The sequence below is a fragment of the Homalodisca vitripennis genome, chromosome 1 (assembly GCF_021130785.1).
Source record: "Homalodisca vitripennis isolate AUS2020 chromosome 1, UT_GWSS_2.1, whole genome shotgun sequence".
NCBI lineage: Eukaryota > Metazoa > Arthropoda > Insecta > Hemiptera > Cicadellidae > Homalodisca > Homalodisca vitripennis.
Genome location: NC_060207.1, coordinates 101868167 through 101892573, shown reverse-complemented (window position 1 = coordinate 101892573; position 24407 = coordinate 101868167). Strand labels below are relative to the sequence as shown.

Below are 24407 nucleotides of genomic sequence, written 5' to 3'. Positions count from 1 at the left end.
TCAGTCATCTTATTTTTGGATTCAAACATTTTTATTATGTTCATTGGTTGTCTAAGTTCGTATTTGTTGGTTTTGAGATCCCTGGGTCACGTTTAAGTAATGAAATAGTATATTTTTCGTCGTACTATAAAGCGAGTCTAGACAGCTGATCGTAGGCGCCACGGCTGATCGTCGGTACTGTCAGTTTGCTTTGTAGTGTTTCACGTTGTGTGTTGTTGTGAGTCTTAGTGATGTCTTACTAAGTTTTCTACAAATCTTTCCGACAAATACTGAAGCAAATGTTATTATAATGTATTCTAAATGTGAATTTAACTGTTTGTAAATAATCAGAACTTTAGTTTCTTACTGAATGAAGTAAAGGCAAATGCAAGCAATGTGAGGCTATCCGTGTGTTTTGTTTTGTATTTACACTCGCTTTGTTCTTTCTTCTTGACTTTCCATTGATTCTGTTTTATATTCTTTTCTTATTACTTTCGAGATTAAATAATATGGGTGATGAAATCAAAAGTGATGCAATTCGCGATCTTTTGTTTGACTCCGAATCGGAAAGTGACGATGATTTTGATACACACGGGGACCAAATATTGATTTTATGAACGATCTAAATGAAAATGTGCGAGATCCTGTATTTGATTCAGACCATTGTGCTTTAAAAATTACCATACTAAGGCGAACTACCTGAACTAACAAGCTATGTAGCAAAAACTTTTTTTGTATTTTTTACATAACATTCAATATTATGTAAAATTTTTATTTTGAAAATAAACTTTATATTTGTATACATTTAAAAAAGTATGTATCTCTATCTTTAAAAAGATATATAGTATGAGTTTATAACATAATTACTGTAAAAACACAGAATTTTTTAAAAGCATCATAAAACCCCCAGGGAGCCACCCCGAAACATGTATTAACCCTTATAACGTCACAGACGCCGTATGGTGCATAGACAAACTATCTCCAAACGGCAAAGACGCGGTACGGCGCATCGACACAAAACTGCGTCTATAGCAAATTTAAGTTCCTTTTAAATCCGATCAATGTCACTAACAGTATGCGTCAACCATGTGTGTGGGTTATTGACCTATGTCAAGCGTCAAAATATAGCTGTCGCGTTACATTGTTTGAAACAATAGACGCGGTGTCTAGACACTCTCCCCGCCACACGGCACAGACGCCGTACTGCGCACACGCTTTTGTTTGCAGTTTGGCTTCAGGTAGTGCGTGTCTAACCATCGCTGAGTCGGTTTCCTTCGTCGTGTTTTCTGTTTATTTGGTTTTTATTTATTTTTTAAAAGTATTGATATCTTAGTTTTAGTATTCATTTAGTGTTTTTAGTGTCATTTTAGTGTTTAGTGTCACCTATTTAGTGTTCAGGTACTTTGGGATTATACCGACCACACCAGTATGAAGAACACAAAAATATAAATTTATAGCTAAACAAACATGATAGAACGAAAAAACAACTCTTTAATTACAAAATTACAAGCATTTCCAGGCATTGTGATCGGTATTGTTGTCGCTGTTATCTTATCTTTCTCGAGAATCCTGATTACGACAGGCCACGCGGCATCACATGATTTGCGCGGTACATAATTGCATTTCCATTACAATTCAATTTATATTTCTGATCAGATCCTCTAGAATTTGATATTTTACTGATAGGTACTATCTCGAGGGATGTTTTCCTTTCGTTGACATCAGCGAGAAGGCTGAAAGAAGAATAAAAACAAGTTTTGAGTGTTTTTTCTATAAAGAGTTTAGTTTTAGTTTGATCATGTTTGTTTTTATTGAATTTTTGTGTTTGGAGAAATGTAGAGGTAAAACACGGAAGTACAACAAAGCGACGCACCAGCTGAACGGGCAGCGAGACTCTGCAATCACGTTATCTACTAGACCGCTCAACTTTGACCTCTGTCTGAGGATGGGGAGGGGTTTGCGATAAGACAATTCCTGTTTTATATTGACGAAATATTGTTCTACGCTAATCTAGTAATCAGTAGAAGCAAAATGTAAAATAACGATTCATGTCTGGGTGTGGTCGGTATAATTCCAAAGTACCGTGTTCATTATTAGTGATAAATAACATGTCTCGTAACATTGACGATCCTGAGTACAGTGACTTTATAATTTTAAAATTTTTACTTTTTTATACTTACCATAATTATAGAAAAAAAAAATAAAAATGAACTTTACACATTTAAATTTTTTTTTTTTTAATATTGTGCCGTTTGCAGTAGTATTGGTTTTTATTTTTTTTTTAATATAATTTGATTATAAACCTATATGTATTATATATGACTGTTTTCACAAGAAAATTTACTTTTTATTCATGGAAATAAAAACCCAAAAATATAAGAAATTTATCACTTTTTTTTACTAAGTTTGTTTTCAAAAAATAAAAAAGGTATGTAAAAGTGGTGGGGGTGCACCTATAAAAGACATATTGTGTGAAAAAAAATATTTCCAAAATATCCAAAATGTTGAAAATGTTTTATAGTTTTAGAAAATGTATAGTTTACTATACTTTTTTTAATTAAACCCGCCGTTGGTCGCGTGATTAAAAGTTACGTAAGCGGTCGCGCGTATAGATGGTATCTAACATTTGATTTTCGATGTTATTATTTGTTTTTAAGGCATTTATATTTTGTTCGGGCTATCATGAAACTGTATTTATAATCTACTCTACCTATAAAATTATGTTTCCTATTTATAAATAAACAAAACATATTTTTTATAAAGCTATTTTTATTACAAACAAAATTGATGTTATGTATTAGTTCTTTTGCACAATGTGACTTAGTTACTGTCTTCCTCATTGTGTTTCTTGTGCCAAACATTCATTACACCAATATTTCGTTGAGTCCCGTGTGTTCTTTGCATATTGCTTTACTACAGCTTTCACACTGATAGGGAGTAAACCGGTTCTTTCTGGTGGGGACAATAGGCACACCTTGGTTTTCTTCCATTGGTACCTGAAAAATCCCATAAGTAATTATATTTTTGAGTATTACAGTTTCTAGAGTGCCTATATTTAGTCATTTCATGTATATATTAAAATAAAAATGTACCTAACCTTCCTTGTTACATACCAATAATGTTATATAAAAATATTCTTACCTTTTGTGTGACTTGTCGATGGAAGAGGCTGGCCCATAACGGTACTAATGCTTGATTTCAAATTCAGAGGAAGTACTTCAATTGTAGCTCGCTTCATTAAATGTGGTTTCACAATAGTCTTTGCCAATTCGGTAATAAACACTCTTCTAGCCATAATAGTGTTAGTGTTGGCCTTGTGGATGATCTGTGCATTGATCGTGGCAACATTCAATAAGCCGTTGAACACTGTCAACGGCCATCTGTTACTCACTCTTCCGACCTTATATTTCTTTTTTCATTCTGTCGACAACGTCGACTCCTCCCTTAGTCATGTTGTAAAAAGTGATGACTTCAGGTTTATTCATGTCATTGTCTGGTCAATAGTGTCATCATTGTGAAAGGTAGACAGCATAAGTACATTTTTATGCCTTTTAGGCACATGGGAAACTAACAAAGAGTTATTTGGTAAGCATGGAAAGCCAAACATACTGCTTCCAACATTTCTTTCTTTAACCTCTAGAAAACATTTAGGTATCTGGGGTTTTGTTTTTTTTTAATGGTACCAACAATTGTTGTTCTGTGATTAACAAAAAGGTCGTTGGCAAGTGGAACATTGGTATAAAAGTTGTCCATTGTGACATTTCTGCCTGTGCCATCTATTGGTTTGATAAGTCTTTTCACAACGCTGTTTACAGTGTTGTCTAAAACAAATGGACCCTCTGGCTGCTTTCCTGGATATATTTCCATGTTCAGAGTATAAAAAAGTTCTAGCATCCACTAGAGCATATATCTTTACGCCATACTTATCAGGCTTATTGCTAATTATATTGTCCTGAACTTACATTTTCCTCGGAAAGCTTCTAGCATCTCATCTAAAGTAACATATTCTCCCGGAGAGAGTAATTGTCCGAGCAAACGATTTACAAAATTTTCAAAAACATCTCTGATTGGTTGCTATGTTAATCTAGCTTCCCTCCTATTCGCTCGTGTCATTTTATCATCGAATCTAATGCATCTAACTAGTAAGTGAAATCTTTTTTTCACTCATTACAGCCCTAAAGAATTCTGGTGCTGTTCCATCAGTTTTCCAGATATCAGCTGTATTTAGGTGACTAGCTTTTTTTACACCTAACAGGTACAAAATTCCAAAGAAACCTAACATTTCTTCATAAATTGGTTGGCAAACAATTCTCTCTCTCGTGAATATTTGTATCGTACGCTGTCTAACTGTGTATTTGTATATTTGACAATATCTTCAATTGTTTGATCAGGAAAAAATAATTTCCAACATTCAACAATAGTTTGACAGTCTCTAGCAGCCCTTTTGACTCCAGGTAATTTTGTAACAATATTTTGTTTGCGAGTTTTAGATTGTCTTGCTTCAAACGGTTTTGTGAATCAACCATTTGCAAAAGGGATCTTTTTCCGACATAAAACAAATTGGCATTAGCTACCTGATCAGATTGAAGCTGTGTGGTGCTGATCCCGTTGCTTGTGAAGGCAAAGGCCTACTGGGATCATCAATTACCATTGGTTTCTTCTCGTGCCTGTTCAGGGGTCGAATTACTTTCTTCGTCACTAGACTGTTCAGTTGCAGTATTGTGTTCATAATGGTCAGATGGGCCATCAATTTCACTGTTTGATGAAAAATACAATTCACTTTCACTGTGGTCACTATCTTCTAACCAACTTATTATTGCGTCTTCGTTGGTTTTTTTTCGCCATTGTAATTAGTACTTACACGAACTATAATCGTAAGTACACAAAAACAGTTTATTTATAAACAAATAAAAAACTAACACGTTTGCATTATTCACTACATCACAAGTTTTATAACGTAAACGGGCGCGTCGTTAGATGGCATCTACACAACAGCGGTACGTAACTAGGCGCGTGTCTAGATGGCAACTAAGGCGGCAGGCGTGTTCTACTTCAGAACTCCCCCCTCCCTTCCGGTTAGGGTTGAATTGTCGGGTTTCTCAGAAAAACCAATGCCTCATATGGTCGACGGATCATTGTCAAACCTTCATTGTGGTCAGACAAAAATTGAAAAAAAATACAATGTAACTACTAAATTGTATAGATTGCCATCTAACAACGCGCCTCATCGCGGGTTAAAACAATTATGAAATACTCTAATCTGAAGATAGTACAATACGGCTAAATTCGTTGCTATGGATACGACTGTGTTACAAAAATTCATCAAAACCTTAATTATTACTCGAAAAATTCATAAAATACATTAAAAGTAAGCCTATAAAAATAAATAAAGAAGCTTTATATCATGATCATCGCATATGAAAATGATCCTAAAGCTAACTAAAACTATCACAACACTGCACATAGCCTAGAACACAAAATCTCACTAATATATTTTTTCACATATATTTCTTCATAACATGACAAAATAAACTGATAAAACACAATATACGAGAATTTATACGCATAAATAAACACACTTATTACATAAAAACACTTATTTCATGTAATAAACTTACGTTTTAGATGGACAAGAATAACGCGACCGGGTAACAATACAACAACAATGGCCGACTGTTTACAAACAACTCTCGTTTTCAATATGTCATACTTAAATCATGGCATACAAAACAAAACAAAATACATCGATCAAATCAGCAACTATTTCTGATTCCAGTGGTATATGAATCATTGCACTTTAGTTCGTGTATTGATTATAACAGATGTCAAACGGGCACGTGTCAAATCGACTGATTTTCAGGCGACTGCCACTACAGAAACATTAATATCGACTGATAATCAGGCGACTGCCAGTTGTAGGGTTAAATCATATATGAGTAAAATGAATATGGTGAAAGGTTATAATTAACCCTTTGAGTGCTGCAGCCTCACTAATTTTGACTGTACGAAAAGTGCTGGCATAGGCATCATTAATTTTGACGTTTTGTATTTTAATAATATTTTATATAGTACAAGGTTATTTTGGTAAAATAACCAGATAGCTGTATTCAATAGGTTCCAAACTATCAATAAATACGAGTTTTATGTTATGTCCCTAATCTTTGATTTGTTAAACATATGTTGTTTGGGTACTTATTAGGAAGCCACTATTTTTGGACGAGTTTTCCTTATTAGGGATATAAAATAAATTACAGTATTAAAAAGAACAGACTTTATTTAACCTATTTTGAAATTTAGAAATTATTACAACAATCAATGAAAACAAAAACTAAAAGAACATTTTATTATTCGAAAGTAACAAGTGATTCGTGCGTCTACTTGTAGGGTAAGTCTATTTGCAGGCAATTTGGTGATAAGAAGTATGACTTCTCGAGTATATTTAGATTTATTATGTAGGAAGGAAAGTATTAAGAACATGTAATGAAGTTTATTTTTGTTCCCGATAAGGAAAACTCGTAAAAAAATAGTGTGTTGCGTTAATACCGGAGCACCTACGTGATGATTTAGTCTTCCAGTCACAACGTAGCGGACAAGTACTGTGTTGCATAACGGCCATTCTTGTTGTTTATGTACTGATAACCAAGCATTTGAGTAAATGCAAACAAAAATAGTAACTTATACAGTGTTCTACTGTATTTCTTTATAAAATTAATGTAGTGATTTCATTTGTGTCCAAGCTAAAAACGAGAGTTTTCAATGTAAATATAATAGGGTTATTTTGGGTTTTACAAAGTTGCTGACACCCATACAAAAGAAATGTAATCAAGTATTTGTCTCTACATTTACTAATCATATTTATTTGTGTTGTTTTGGTGTTTTATTTGATATATTGTGAAAACTACACTATTACAATGTATTTCTAAACTCTAACAAATGAAGCACAATTTATAAAATGTTTGTACCTGGCAGCATTTTGTTTATACATATAATTTCATGTTTGTTTTTGTTGTAGAATCATATATTATACATGGGTTTTATTTATAATTGTATGGCCTTTACCATGGTATAAATAAAAGATCTTAAAAATACTGTGTACACTCAAATTAGGTTCAAACTTAAAATGTAAAAAAAAAACTTTTTGTAAAAACTTAAATTTTTATAAAGTAAATTTTGTTTGTAACAATATTTCTCATATTCTTCATTTAATTAGAAAAAACACCAAAAGTATTAAAATCTGTTGTATAGTTGTTTTACGACAGCTTTTTTTCCCAAAAGCTTATAAATATTCTAAAAATAGCCCGGCACTTTATGCACATGACGGGAAAATGCGGGCACTCAAAGGATTAATTGATTGAGATTAGAAACATAATTTGTGATGGCAAAGTGTGCAAGGTTTTCTGAGTATTAATCATCATCTGGTGTGTGAAATTTAAAACTATAATGACTAAGGATGTAGATCTTTAACACATTTTTTTTTAACTGCGGTAAAATAAAGCAAATAATTGAATAATAAAATGTTATTAAATATTTTTATCACAAAATTATGATATTTTTGATTTGCAACAGATGATCCCCAGTACCCCAGTGTTGGTACAGCAACAGACTAGCAGTGGTGTCCAGTTGATTCTCCGCTCTCCTCCGCCTGCACCAGCTGCCAAGCAGAGCACCGTGGTACTAAGCAATGGCAGTTTGGCGCAGCCTGGGACTGTTTTGGTCCAGGGGCGACAACAGCCGGTAAGTTACTACATGGTGTCTGTTTGTAGGGTATTAAGCTTATTACAAATTTTTTATAATTATTTTTATAATCTTTTTTTATTGAAATATAATCAGAGTGGATTTTTTGAATTTCAGCAGTATGTGCGGCTGTTGTCGGGCCAAATGCTGCAATTACAGCAGATCCAGACTTCTTCAGGTCCTACTATAATTGCTGTGCCTGCCCCTTCTACACCTACGCCTCCACCACAACCACCGCCGTCCCCTACGCTTATTAAGAAGGTCAAGAAAAAGAAGAAGAAAGAGGAGGAGCCCACTCGTCTTGATCTTGCCAACCTTATGAAACTATCCGGTAAGACCACAACTGACATTCACTATAACTTTCGCTTCCTTTTGATGTGTTTGCAAGTTATGTTATACACACCATTATGAGAAAGGTAGAGTAGGATGTATCATAATAATAATTATTTTACTGTCCCCAATGAAAGTACACACTAGGTACAAGATCATTCATTGACTTAAATTTTTATTGTGAGTTGATTATTGCTTATATTTACACTTAATCAATCAGCAGAATGTGCCATGAAGTGTTAGTTTAGGCTGAACAGTCATTCAGGTTGTGAAACCGTTGTGCCTATTTGTCATTATTGGTGAGTTTTTTAATTACACTCTTCCACATTTCTTGGGATACATGTCACAGACATTTCTTTTTTATAAAGCAATTCTAATGTTTTGTTTCTATCGTAGTTGTACTATAGTACAATAAAAAATGAGTAAAATTGATCCTCAACTCTAATAACATTGATAAATATAACTTACATTCTTTATTATTGTTGTTTGTTTCCTTAATTTAACTCTATCTAGTCTCTAGTGGTAACTGAGTACTGGTCTTGTTGTGACAGGTATTGAAGACGAGGATGTGGCTCCTGTATCAGTGGCCCAGCAGACACAGACCCCACCCCAGCAGTCTCCTACACCTCCACCTCCTCCACAGCAACAGCTCCAGCACCAACCTCCACCTCCTGCATCACCCAAGCAGCAGCAGGCTTCACACCTCGTTGCTCAGCTACAGGCTCCTACTCAGGTATATTACCACCTTTGTATAAATATTGACTGCACTTGAAATCGTTCAATTACCAAGGAGCCAAGCACCTACAAAGGCAGTTGTCGATCAATTCCTTATTATTGGTTGTATTATAAAATGGGCTTGATTTGCTCCTTAGTTCAATTCTCTTGTTTTTAAATATTATGTGAGATTTACAAAGTTTGCATATTTTAAAAATCTGATGACCGTAATAAATACAAGTTTGATTAATAAAATAATATTAGTACTAAAAGTTCGGTACATTATTTATTGTTCTCTTTCTAATATAGTTACTAAAAACTTCTTCATAAAATAAAGCTTTGATAATACAGATTAATTTATGCATACAAATGCTAACAGAACAACTGACATGGGAATAAACAATTTAGAAACTGGCAGATAATGATAAAAATTACAATGGAAACAAGAAGACCCTGACACTTTCAGACCCCCCGAACAATTTCAAAATTGCATGTCAATTGAAATAAATGGCAGATAAATTATACGTTTAAATGAGATGGCTGCACAAGCAAGTCCTCACAACTCTACTCCTTGCCTCATACATTCTTCTATTTTCCGTAGTGTGGCACTTCCTATTGGCCATTCACTAAATTTTGAGCTCAACTGAACTTATTGGCTGAGCGTTAGCAAAGCCTATCATTCTAGAAACTGGAACAAAAGAGCAGAATAAATCAATTTTTAAACAAACTGAGTACAATCATATGAGATTTTAAAATGTAACATTTTTATTTATAAAGTAGAAGGAAAAATAATAGAATATAAGGTTATCGTCCAAATTTGATTTCAGCCCATTCTTGCATTGTAATAAGTTCACTGAAACCTTTAACTGAAAACTGGTATGAAACTTAAATTTATGAACAAGAATTAGAGTGTATCATATGACAAGATATCTCGAGAAAGATTTCAATTTAAGACTTTAAATTTTGTGTTGACGTTAATTTCCACATAGACAGACAAGAATGAGTTATATTATGGTAGATTTGAAGACATGGAATTTGGCTAAGCATCATTTAAGTCTATTACTAAGTAGTCCGACACAATTTCTCTTTTGCCTGCCAAGAATATCTAAAGATCCCTTTTCTAACGATTGTGTGTCTGTCTGTATTTCCACAGGACATTTTGAGAATGAAACGAACTATGGATTTTATTTTTTGTACATGTATGCAACCTCAGCGAAGGCTGCTACGTGACACATGGTGTGGTATACTCCTAATTTGTCCCCACCCTACCGTGGAACCGGGAATAAGCTGTGAATTTAATGTACAAAACGTGAAAATCTCTACAACATGCGATTAAATGAATCAACATTATTTGTTACAATTATAGTACTTTATAAGTAGATTTTCTCACCAGTTTTAGTAGTGTTACATGGCAGGGAAAGTGCATTTAATAATGATTTGGTTATTTAACTTAGAGGGGCATGTCAAATTACACCTAAATATTGGTACTAATTCGCTTGATAAAATGTTAATGTGTGTATTAAAAGAATATTACTTAAATATAAACATCTTTATAAATTAATTGATAAAAAATCCATCTACTCTTTTTTGATTGACAAAAAGATTAAATTAATTTCTCCTACATTAAATCCGATTTAAATAGTATCTAATAAAATCTTTTAATTATAAATTAATTGATATTAAAATATTTACTTGGGGTGTAAGAAAGAAAATAATGTATAGACTATATGAGAAATCTGTCATCATCAACTATGAACCGTAAATTTTTGTTGTTTTAACATTTACTTTTATTACAATTTACTTTTAGTTTTTATTTACTTTTAGTACAATTGTAATGGGATTCTACTTGACTGCAGGAGTAATTAATTAACTATTTTCAGTTTTAAAAACATGTCAATATGTATTTAGTAGTTTTCTACATTTTACTTTTGCGTTATCAGTTATAACATTTTATGTTTATATAAAAATAATATAAAAACAAGTATTTATTTTAGCGGACAATTAATAAACGTAATCATATTTATTGCTACAAAACATTAATAATTGTGATGTCCAAGATGGTAGGATTGTTCATGATTTCTTCTACAAACAGTTCCACGTCTAACACACCGACATTCATATTACAAGAAGAGTGGAGCGTCCACCACTATCGGAGATTGACTAGTAGCCTGGCTGAATCCTTCCAATGCTCTCGCATATGTACTATGTCGCTGCTGTTGGCTGCGATCTTGTAGTGATGGGCAGTTGTTTGCGATCATTGCGCTTGCATGTTGCAGTCGGCTGCAATCGGCCAAGTTGCGCTCGCTCGTGTGAACTGCTCAATAATGTGATTCAATACTTAAGCAGGTTTTACACAAGCCACAAAACGCCAAACTCAGCTTTTCATTCTATATTGCCAACTGCTCGTCTGTTGGACTTTTATGGAGTTGCAAACAATGGGTGAGCATTGGTACTTTCACACGGAGTGGCTGAGTTCAGTGTGTAGCGCCAAAATGCACTACAAGCGTGTGCAGTGGCCCAGTACTAGGTACTTATGGCATTCCCAGCTCTCGCGTGTCAACTCAGCTTGAATATAGGTGTGTTTCATTTCAGTTCTGATGATATTAACATTTTTTTTCACTGTTAAAAATGTGTGACTTAAACTTTGTACGTTTATATTTTATATAATATATAGCTTCTAGTAGAAGTAGAGTGTAGTCCTTTGTTGTGGAATCAAGAAACAATTTAATATTCCACACTTGTTTGTTGAATTATTTTTCAGATATTTGGTAATAATTTTAAAAAATTCTGGTGTCTTTCCTTAACTATGAGTGAGTAGCATTAAGTAAAACTGTCTTGATGGAAACCTGGAACTGAAGATGGAATAAACTCTAAACTGTCTTGGCATGTTTCAGTCACTTTGTGTTGCCTTAAATCATGAACCAGTGAAGCATTAGAACAAATATTCTTCATTAATGCTGTTTTATCAAGACACTACTGCTGAATGAGGCATGGAAGGGGAACTTGATTAGCAATAAAATGCTGAAACTTGTCTTGGCCATCTAAAAGAGTCCCGCAATATTGCTGCCACAGCCAACAGTTTTTTTCTGTGCTTCGTCGTCTTTTTGTGGCCTGTGTGAAATCGCTCTAAATTGCGGCAGGACCGATCGTCGTGAGTTGCAGCAATTAGGCTTGCACATTTGTCGCTCGTGTGAACTGCTCCTACGGGCCGCCGATTAATAGTAAGAGCTCTGATATGAACAAGCAGGAAATTTTATCCCCTTCTATGCTCATTATTTTGCAAACCATACCTTTAGACGCATACCGTTCCCTGCTTGTGTCGTACCCAAAATCTAAAAATCAATGCCTATTTTATAGATGCATGCGTCCATTTCTGCACAAATCATTGACATCGTTTGTGAGATAAGAAATGTTTTAAATAGTTTCACCATTTTGCCACATCTGTGAAACGAAACACACCTGTATTCAAGCTGAGTTGAGATGCGAGAACCTGCAACAGACGTCAAAGTGCCGAGTCTTAGGCCACTGCACATGCTATTGGCGTGCTTTGGCGCTAGATACTGAAATTGGCCATGTTTAAAAAACACATTCTTTTTCTGTTTTTATTTGTAATGTTGATAAAAACTATCAACCTTGAAATTACTATTTCTGTACTGAAAAACCTTGAAAGAGCTGTGAATTTGATGTGGTGAATTTGATGATAAGATCAAGTGGGAACCCTGATTGTTTCGTTGTCAGATACCACCACAATATTTAGCTTACATACTCCTTAATGACAATTTTTGTGGGATTATATTAGTATAAATATATGACCTTGAAACTTTAGTAAATTAGTTGGATAGTTCAATTAAATGCTAAAATTCTTAGGCTATGACTTACATGCATTCTTGCCCCCCTTCATTATCAGATTCTACATTTTGTGCACCATTTGTGTGAAACAAACACCATTACTCAAAAACTTCGTAAAGATATCTGGCTTATTATTCAATGGATGTTTAGTTGCATAAATTCTTTCTGCTTAAAGGAACTCAAGATACTTAACAATTCTCGTTTCATGAAAGAATTTATCAAAGGAGCCAAGGTTGCGAGCCTGTAGTTCACCTCAGCTCAGGATGTTGTAACGTATGCTTGAGAGTAGTACAGGCTGTGTGTTTGTATGGGTATGCATGCACGTCAGGTATTTTGATAATTTATTTATTCTATCATGGTTTGGACCAATGTTCCGCTCCACCACTATGACAGATATTTAATTGGATTTTTTAAGTTTTCTTCTCTCTTTTAAAAAGGAATTTTTAATGCTTATTTGGTGCATTAATTAATCTTGTCATTCTATACTGATGTCTTGTTTCAGTGTTCCAATCAACTGAGGGTCTCTGTGGGGGAAGATGGGCGGATGATTCTTCATCCTAACCAGCCTCAGGTAGAAAATTTCTAGCATAACAGTTCAAATTGACTATTAATAAGACAATTTAAAAGCACTATTATACTTGCTTGACTTAAATTATTTTACTTTTGTATTTCTACTGTTACTTAAAATATGAATTTACTTACAAGTATTAATTTTGAAAATTGGATTAAGTACAGGTATTGAGAAAAAATATGGTTGGTTTAACCCATTATGGATCAAGTCATTTGAGCGTACATGCCCCAGTGGATGCAAATTATTTGTTTTACGGCATGGTGGTCAAACTGACATGGTATGTAATGCTGCACTATTCACTTGAAATAACTTTAAAATTAAGTAAATGTTGGTTTTAAGTGTATTACTTACGCCTTTTTACCAAAAAACAATAGAAAATTCTGCTAATATATTACTTTGTTTAAAAAAAATACTACTTCATTCTACCTAAAATTATTATGGCTATTAGGAGTCAATATTAAAAACAGTTGCACCAAGAAGAGCTGAGCTTATCAACAGCCCCTGCCTTGACAAAAAATTTCATAAAATAAGTTAATACCATCAAGTTTGTAATTGCATATAACAAAATATCTTTATCAAACTATTTTAGTAGACTTAAAAACGTTAAATGTAACTTTTTATTGGCTGATCTGAGGAGGAAAATAAACAAAAATTCTAGCTAGAAGTTTCTATATCTTAAATGGGGACAAAGTAATACAGTAGTATTAGTGAATTGTGTTTCTAAGCATTCCCACTGATGTCACAGAGCAAGTTATGGTTGTTTTTAATTACAGCCTGTATTTATAATGACATTGAAAATATTTACAATGTTTTAAACAAGATCCGAAAATTGGACAGTTTCGTCCACATTTGAAAATATGGTTCGTATTCTAAATATTTATTTTTCAATTCAGACAATCTGGGTCGTACATTACAAGTTCTTGTAAAAGATTGCAGGATCAGGTTACATCCGTAAAATAATGTCAGAGTATTCAATTTTCCATGTGCTTAGCCAGAATTAGGTAATAAGCGGGAAGACTTGTTATGACTACAAAAACTATGATATAAAAAGGGTAAACTGTTAAAAATATGTTTAACTGTGGAGTGTATATAAGATTTGTGCATAGTGTAAATAGTTTGTTATAACTTTATAGACACTTATCCTTTATACTGCTACCCAGTCAAAATATTTGGTAAGAAGGTTAAGACCAGAGTATTCCTGTTTAATAATGGTCCAAAAGAGGTCAAATATTTGCAGTTTAAATATTTGTAATGTATCTAAAACATTAACAATTTATTATTGCAATAACCTCCATAGTAAATATTATCTTACTATTATTATTTTTAATTTACTTTTGTATTTTAATTCATATATTTGACTGTATCTAACACATATAATTTATAAATAACTATAAGCTAACTAAATAAAAATTGATTTTTTTTAATTCTGAGGTAAGGAAAAGTTAGGGAATTTCTTCAAACCACTTTGCTAGATACCCTGTTAATAGTTCATTTGTTATTTATATATTGTAAAACAATAAAACATTATTCATGTATTGATTTTTATATAAATGTGGGATGGATAATAACTTAAAAAATTCGAGCATCTAATAATATCTGTCTATGTCTTATGCAAAATCTATTTACTCAATGTTTTTATAATTTCAGTAAAATTCACAGCTTGAAGTACTTCTCATGATATATAGTGCAATATAAACATCTACAGAATTCAAAAAAATAATAAATCAATATTAAAATATAGCTTAATTTTGGGAGTCCTATTTTGATCTGCTGAAGTTATAATCCATCTGTCTCCCTCATGTTTGTGTTAGACACTGCTTTTATTTGGACGCCATGTCTGGACTAATGTGATGACAGGGCAGGCCGGATATGAAATTTTAATATGAAGAACGTAAGTTATTTATAGCAAATGCCACTACCATGTTATTGTTTACCTTAATAAGGCACTACAAAATTATGGAAACGTTGGATACTGTGCTGGAACTGATTTGTATGAACTTTTACAATTTATTATACAAAAATATTTTATTCTATTTGAAACTTAAAAGCTAAAGTAATGCACTGGTTATTTTTATGTTGGTGGATATGTATGTACAATAAAATACAATCCAAAATGATATAAATAAAAATTTAACATTCAGTAATGCAGTCATGTGTTGAAGCCAAATCTCGAATCCACTAATCAACCGAATTCGAGATCAGAATCTGCAGAGATCTGCCACATCATTAAGTATCAGTTGATCGATAGTACACAAATTACCAATCGCTAAAACGTGTTCTTACATGTAATTATAGAAATTTATGAATGGATAGCGCTGTGAGTCTATTGTGTTTATTAGTGGATGATATCTGATCGGTATTATGCAAATTATTTATCACAAAATCGTACTCTCATACAAATAGAATTTCTTTGTACTTTTGTGTAAGAAAACCTGTAGACACAAATTTAACAACTTATTATTTACCATATTTGTTCGCCCAGCACCGTGAGTCTACTGTGTTTATACGCACACGATAGCTGATCAGTATTATGGAAATTACTGATCATAAAAATGTTTTTTTTCCTTATTTCGTGTTTGAAAACCGGCATATAGATAACCTAATTAACAAATTATGGTTTTGTAAATTATATTTTGCTTGCAATAGGTATTTTTTATATTTATTTTTATGCATTGCTACGTTTATTTGTGGATGACAACTGACTGATACTGCAAATAACTGATTGATAAAACGTGTTTTTTAAATATTCCATTTATGAAAAACGATAGGTAACCTAAATAACAAATCATTGTCTAATTAACAAACTTTCGTGCTTTTGTAAATAATATTTTGCTTGCAGTTTCTATTTTCCATGTTTATTTTTCTGCAATGCCACGTGTCTGTTGTGTGTATATGTGGATCTCTTTATGTTTATGTTAGGTATGTTCACTTCCCAATTTTTGTAGTTATATAAATATTTCTTCTATAAAATACTTTAAGTTTATATATTATTAATACATTTTTATCATGACTAGGGGTGGTTTGAAAATTTTAAAACGTTAAGAATTTATTTATGCCTATACTTTGCATAATATACCTTGACAACTTGTTATATTATCAGTCTTCAAAGTATTAAGAATGACAGAAATTGGATTGATGGTGATTTTGTTTAACCCTTGAAGTGCTTTGGCACAAGCAAATCAGTTGCAGTAAAAACCTTGTAAATACCTGCCATTGATTGACTCGATAATCCTCATTTAGACAATATTTTGTATAGTACACAATTGAAATATCTGAATAGTCATAGCAGCATTTGATAAGTTTAAATGTATCAATTAATGATCTCTTTGTTTCTTCTTTGTAGGTCTTTGGTATGATAAATAGCTATGATGATGGTGATGGTCTGTTAGGCAATAAGTTTGTCAGAATGAATTATGTGTTTGGGCTACGCAATCAATAGTATTGGTTACGTTGTTCCGTAATTGTGTGACGACCCCCAGCATATAGTTCTAAGACCAGACCGGTAACATCGTATGCGGTCTTAATCAGCCAATTTAAAATATTAAATTATCAGTAATATCTTTTATTTTTATTCAGCATAACATTTAATAGTAGTAATGAATATATGCTGTCAGACGTATTAGGTTAAGCAGTGCAGGTGGAGAAGATATATAGTTTAATTCAACACATGAATTGTAAGCCCAGGTCTGTCACCAGTAAGCCTGGTAACTTTCCATACTCAGAGCAACTGCGCAGTTACTGGGTGTTAGACAAGCAGGAATTTTGCTGAGGTAGCGTCTGGTACAACGCTGTTCCCGGAGTTCGGTGTGCTGAGTGGCAGTCGTGCCGTGTTTTTGAACGTGTCAAGCTCGCGTGAAATCGCTCTCTCTCCCGTTCTAAATTTGTAAATGTTGAACTGGTTTTAAATTATGTAATAAAACTCAAATTGTTTTCACAATAAATTAAATTGTTTTATTGGCCAACCGAGGAGAGCATTTTTATTACAACAACCTGATTGATCTGGGATAGTTTCCATCACCGTGTCCGAGTTAGAACCCGAGAACATTTAAAATTGAATTACGTGTGGTCTTCACGTCACAATTGTGTTTTGATGTAAAAACAAATCATAAAGCAGTGTACAGTTTACATTTATTAGTGTAATAATATTAATACTTATATTTTGGGTTTTCCATAGCAACTAAGTTTGGTTTTATTGTTTCTAGTATTGCTGCCAAGTGCATAAAAGTTTCACAGTATATCGTTGAAATTAGTTCATTGGGAAAAAAATAGTATTATATATGAATTTTTTATTGCAATTTCATGGCCTTTCACATGATATAGTTTAAAAATCTATATATTGTATGTACATATGGACAATTATTAATAAAACTAAAAAATTTTGTTCATTTTTTGTACACTTTAAAAAAAAGTGTATTTTATTTTTAGCATGTGGTTATTGAACCGAAGTTTTTTTTTCTTAAAAGCTTAAAAATGTGTAAAAATCAGGCCAGCAATTTATAGGGGCTGACAACAATTTCAAAACTGACAACAACACTTACATCACAATTTCACCTAGTCTCACCTCTGCTCCATAGAAATTGTTGAGAAATTGATTCACCCGAACACCCTGTGAACTTGCCCAGTTCATATACTTTGTTTGCAAAGCTTATAGTTTTAGGAAGTTTTGATGACGGATTGTACTCTATCATAACTGATAGTAATATTTAAGTGATTTATGGTGGTGCTTAGATTTACCTATATTTTGTATTCCCTTCAAATAGCGATGAAGAAAATCAAATTCAAGTTGAATATTTACTTTTAAAAAGATATATAAGACGAGCTGGCAAGTAGATTTTACTGTAATAGACTACAATAGCCTGCAGAAAATTCATGTTCCAAACTGGATTATTGTTGTACAACTTACATATTGTTTGGTGTTAAGGATGACCATGATGTATATTACAGGTAAGTGGAGGAGTGACCCCCAGCATCGCAGCTACTGCCCAGACTCAGTTGGCTCAGCTGTTGGCTCATCACGGCGAGGGTATCTTGCAGGTATAATACAGGTTCACTCTCTACTCGTTAAAACAGAATTGATGCAATAACTTATTTATAACATTAGGTAGGCTAATCAATGTAATAGATAGTAGCTTTTATTTGGATTAAAACTTAATCTATTATTTACTATAACAAATTATTTATTTGACACTGGCAAACAATTTTTTCATAGATTCAACACCTATATAACTAAGTTTGTAGCCTAAGTGCTAAATGTTTTAGGCTACATCCTTGACAGATAAAAACTGTTTACAGAATAGTATACTTTATTTCAAAGAAATATTTTCACTTTTGGCTCTTCTTAGCATTCTTGGTTCAGCTCACAAGTCTACTGGCAGGATATTAAATAATTTTCCAGTAGAATCCAAAAGTTGTCTTTAAAAAATACTTTGTACAGTGCTGAGGAATAGGTGTGCGGTGCAGATTTTTCATTGAGTCACTGGGATATGTGTAGTATTACAAAAGATTAGTATTTTGTTTTAAAAAGGACATGGTTATTAATATGAATAAACTGGAAAAAGTCACAAGGTTATTTAAACAAAATAAACCTTGACTGTGGTTTTGTTAGGTCTCTTAAGAACGATCCTTAGTGACTTTTCCTGTGCATACGTAAGATGTACTGTGTTCTAGTAAATTCAGCCACCCAAATCAGAAAACCATTGGCAAAATGAGGGTAAGTACATCTAAAATGTACGGTTAAAAGTATTTCCTTATTACCAAAATAAGAAATTCAACACAATATAAAAATGCCACTACCATTTTGCTGTATACCTTGTTTTATAAGATGTTGGAACTTAACCCTTTTAATGCCAGACATTTTTTCAGTGACCATTCGAAAAATGCCAACCTGTTTTCAAAAAGTACATGCGAAGAATGCCAGGCCCTTTTTCCATAATTTGACAACTATTTAAAAAAAATGTATAACTTTTTTATTTATTGAAGGAAATTATCCATTGAGGTGTTGTTTTTTATGTCATAATGTGAAGTGTTTGAAACAAATGAGTATTAACATTTTTACAAATTTATATAATTTATATTTGTAAAAAACAAAAAATAAAAAAACAAAAATTTTAAAAAAAATTAGTTTGAACATATAAAGGTACCTTTATTATTAGCCTTAACTAAAAAGTAGTTACTGGAAATTGTACTATATTTAATTTTTAACACACACACCAAATTGAAGAACTTGCCTTGAAAAATAGTGAAGTTACAGCGTTTTATTGAAAACCTTGTAAAGTCCACATTTTACAGTAAAATTCAGTACGACATATTTTGGTCAGTTTCATTCAAAATCACTTTATTTACACGTGTTGTTTAGCCCAATGTATAAAATTGTTTGTTGAAATAATAAAGAAAGTAGTTTACATAAAATTAAAATTAATTATTTACAATATAGGGTACATAATTTAAAATTTTTTTAACACTTGTGTTTGCCGAAGCACAAAGTATGAATCCCCCTCTTTTACTCATGGTCAAATCTATTTACAATAATCACAAAACTAATAATAATATAAGCAAACTGAAATAAACAAAAGAAAAGCACGAATAATTCCCATTAAAACATAACCTAGCAACAACGTATTACCACAGAAACCAGACGCTCACTGAATGATTGGACGTAAATGAGGTTGAAAACAGCTGATAACGTCATCACATGTTGAGTTTGTATCAATAGTAGTAGTGTCTAGATACAGTATGCAAAGTTTAGTGGCATTTAGTCAATAATTAAAACTACAATATAACAAAAACCGGACGAGCGCCCCCAGCGCACGTCGGCATTTTTCGTAAAACCTAATGACGTGCGCTCGCGGTGCACGTCGGCATTTCTCGAATAAACAGTGACGAGCGTCGTGGCGCTCGTCGGCATTAAAAGGGTTAAGGTTGGAATCTATATTCAGCCCTAAATACTCTTTTGACCGAAATGATTTGATTTCTTAATCCCCTGTAATAATACAGGAGTTCACATTGCTAGATCATCCTCATACATGAAAGTCAATAAATTTGGTTTTAGATGTATTAAAGGTAAACATAGTTCCCTCCAGCCACTGCGGAAGAAAACCAGAAAAATTTATCAATATCAAGACATTTTTGGCTCCTATAAAAAAGATTAAATGATCCAAGAAGATCACTCATTGTGAAGTATTGTATTCAATGGTGTACGATACAACTTTACAGAATTTGAATGAAAAAGCTTATGAACAAAATTATTACAGAATTTGAATGAAAAAGCTTATGAACAAAAATTATTAATTGTTTAAAAATAACAATCTCTCTGCACAGAAGCTAACAAAACAAACTTACATCTGTGAAAATCACACAGTTTGGCAACTAGAATCAGGATTTAAGAACGTTAAAGACCACTAAAGAAAAACAATGCATTGGTTTTCATTTGATGTATAATTTAAAGGTCTGTGACAAGAAACACTTTTATCGGTAAAATAAGAAATTACTATTTTGGTGTTAATCGTACTTTCGTAGTTACTCGATAACATTTCCAGGATTATTAATTTCTCTTCAGTAGAATTTAAAGTGTTCATGATATTTTGAAGTTTTTAATAAAAACTCATAATATAAGGTCATAGGTGTACTTGATGAACCCAAACAAGGCATTTTAGTAAGAATCATATTAAATTGAATTAATAAAATAACTATGGTTTTTGGTTTGGAGATTTTCAGTTTCGCAGTTAAAATCTTATCAATGTTTATAAAAATTAACAGTACTGGTTGGTGATATCTCTTTACGTATTCCTACAAATTGATACAATGTGCAATAAGTGCAATTTCGGTAATGTATATTTTAAAATCAAACTCCATTTCTTATGCATACAATGTTTGGTTGAGCATTTCAACACATGCCAGCCCATGTGTTATGATAGTTCTTGTTCTTACTATCTAATATTCTATCATCACTTTAGCATAAACCATATGTCAGAGATCTAGACTAGTGAAGTGTATGTAATTGATAAATTGTTAATTTACTTGCTATTCGCAGAACAACTCCAGTCTTGCTGGTGCTTCTAACAAAGATTCAGCAGCTCTATTACAGTCCCTACAGGTAAACAATAGTGATATGTACAGTTTAAAATATAATACTTATGGGACACATTTTTTTCACTTGTAACTTAAAAAAATTAAAGGAAAGCTGTATAGGTAAACTTAAGTGCATGCATAAAAAGTAACTTAAGAAGGAAGTAAGTACAACATGTATACATAATATTACAAATTGATCTAAAATACTAATAGGTAACATACCGTAGTACTTATTGAATAATTCTATAATATTTAAATTCACTATGAATGTATACATCAAAATTTTAGTATTAGTCCAACATGAGCAGCGATCCAATTTGTATTGTATAAGCAAAATAGTTTTACGTAAAATCGATATTGAAATGTTCCATAATAATGAAATCAATTGCCAGCTTGTGTATTACTTCTAAACTAATTAAATTCATACCATGATTTTAGAAAATACTCAATACGGTTTTAATTATATGTATTTAAACAGTTTTCATTACACTAAGATGTAATGTGTAAAAACGTTTTATGATTTACGAGATTTTTCATTACCACACTGATTATGTAATGTAAATCAGTTTATAAACAATTATTTAACTCATTAATTAAGCAATGAAATTAATCCTGAAATAATGATGTGTAGTAAATACAATGAAACCTGTGACATTAGTATCACCAGTTGACACAACACCTATAACAGATACTTAAAATAAAATAAAACCGTACAAATTCGTAAGTCAATGAAAAGTTTAATTTGTCATTGTATTTTGTTATAACTGGGTATGAGGTTCACCTTGAAAGTTTTTAATTACCGACAGATAGTTCATAATGGAATAAGCTTCATTCTTATCACTGGTCCGCATCTCACTCGAGGTAACTGTGATTGGATGTGTATTATGATCTGAGAACACACACTGCACTTATTTAATAATTGAAGCTTCCCTAGGTATTGGATCTACAGCAGTGTGAATAATCTTGCATGGTATTTAAGTCAGGAAAATTTTTTCTCAATGGGTACATTCATTCATTCAAAAGGGGCCGGTGGTCCCAAAATCTAAGCACGTCAGCCAGAAGTAGGGTTTTTTGCACTCCCCAACGTGTAATAAAAGAAGTTCAATATGTTCTGACCCATTCAAGAAATTCTGCTGTAACTTAGCATTAGCTCACTGAGATATCACTTGTGCTTTGATCAGTGTTCCAAAGATCTGTGCTCTCTTCCCAGTTTATCAATGTCAAAAACTATGTGCTTAGATGTCTCCACGTGCTTCTACACATCCTACACACATGATCTCCATTGAAGGCGCCCATCCTGTGACAGTGCTTTTTCAGATGACTGCCCAGTAACAACCCCTGTTATCCGTCGTAAAACACCTCTCTCCAACTGTAACCTCAACTCTGCAACTGCATCTAGGACAACCTCTCTCAAAATCTAAACAAGTTTGCTCATCCTAAGCTAAGGCGTGGTGATCCATCTACTATGATGTTTGTTCTTTGCCCAGGAGTTGTTTACCAGACATGCAAATCTCCTGGATATCCCATAGAACAGCTGAGGCCCCATGAACTTCGTTGATGATGCCTCATTTGCCAATGCATTAGCGGTCTCATTACCTCTAATTCCTGTGCCTAGGGACCCATCACAGATTGAAATTGTTGTGCCTATCTTGCTTAGAATCAGCAATGTAACAATCCCAGATTATTCTTGACCTGAACTCACTGGAGGATAGGACCTTAAAGATCATCAGGTTGCCTGTGAAGATGCCAATTTTCATGTCCTTGACTTGACACCTATCTTCAGATTTTCACTTGTGCACTCCATTTCAGCTGTGGCTTTTGTCTGAAATACAGTGTGGTATTCACTCATAGAAATATAGAACACCATGCCAGAGCTTCTTCTTGAATTTCCGTAACAGTTCCCCTTTTAGTCCTAGAACTGTCTTGTGTACTATTCCAGATCGAAATAGAAAAAGTATCTCCTTCCAGTGAATCATTCAACTGTAGAATGAATTCGTACCTCAAATGGTCTGCAGAAGGAGTAATCTGGTTCTTATGTGATCCAATGGCATGTCAAGGACACCATTACCACTTACCTCTAGAGTGATTCTGGTGTGACCGCAAGTCTATTACACACCAGAGCTTCTCACATTGGAGAACCTAACCACTGCCTGTATGTGGTTTATTGGCCGAAGATTCAACAGACAGTCCAGGGCAGCTTTGGGACAGCTGCTAACAGCACCTGTGATGAATAGACATGCAAGTCTTTGCAGACTGGCAAGTTCTCTTCATGCCAGGCTAATCTCTGTGTTTGGCCATCACACTACACTCCCATACACCATCTCCGGTCTAACCAGTGGTGTACAGCAACAACAGCAGCTTCTTACTCGGCTCACAGGTGGATATTTTAAGACTTCACCAACATCTTAACAGAGTGATAGACAATGGTAAGTGGGCTCTGAAGATCTGTCATCTCTGAAGATGAGCTCATGTGCCGGCTCCTCAAGCACCCCAGATGAGATAGTTCTGTCTCTGGCCAGAAGCAATCTTGCATACCCTTAATGTCACTGCAGAATCTTCTCCATGATAGACGTTTAGCCTTACAACCTTATTATACTGGGTCAGCTCCTTGTGGGAGGGTTCTTAGATATCACTTATCTTAGCCAACATGTTGGATATCCAAGGTAGAGTGAATCTTATGAAACATAATAACGATTCTATTCCTTAATATGCCTCCATACAATCCCCAGTCTGCTCTTATGGTGTTTCTAAAGGTAAGCACATAAGGTGAGAATTCCCTCACCCTGAAGTGGATGTGTTTGTGATCTGAGAGGGATGCTTTGGAGGAGACATGCCAGTCATGTATCCCTCTATTGTGACAATTTGATAGATGAAAAAAAAGCTGAGTGTGAGAATCAGCCAGTAGATCCTAAAACTGCTTAATAGTTAATTAATTAATAGTGATCATCGGATTATTTCCAAATTATTCATTGGTCCACCTGATCTCACTATTTGTAACTTCTGGTTATTGTTGTTTTCCTCAGAAGCCAAAGTAAACAATGGTAAATATTTTGAATCTATTTCAAAAGCAGAGTGATTGGGTGTTTTCAATGAGTGGAAAATATAACTTCAAAAGTGGTTTGATGTTAGAGAGGATTACTTTGAACATGTCTAACGTTTGGTA

General features: G+C 33.3%; 1 protein-coding gene across 1 annotated transcript in view; it reads left to right on the top strand.

The window, feature by feature from the left end:
- Window positions 1-24407, top strand: part of LOC124373499 — a 67305-nt gene that overhangs the window by 15423 nt on the left and 27475 nt on the right. The window contains exons 7-12 of the mRNA XM_046831888.1: window positions 7546-7713; window positions 7831-8044; window positions 8595-8776; window positions 13109-13177; window positions 18122-18211; window positions 21207-21269. Coding sequence (XP_046687844.1) covers window positions 7546-7713; window positions 7831-8044; window positions 8595-8776; window positions 13109-13177; window positions 18122-18211; window positions 21207-21269 — 786 coding nt within the window. The remainder of the gene's footprint in view (window positions 1-7545; window positions 7714-7830; window positions 8045-8594; window positions 8777-13108; window positions 13178-18121; window positions 18212-21206; window positions 21270-24407) is intronic.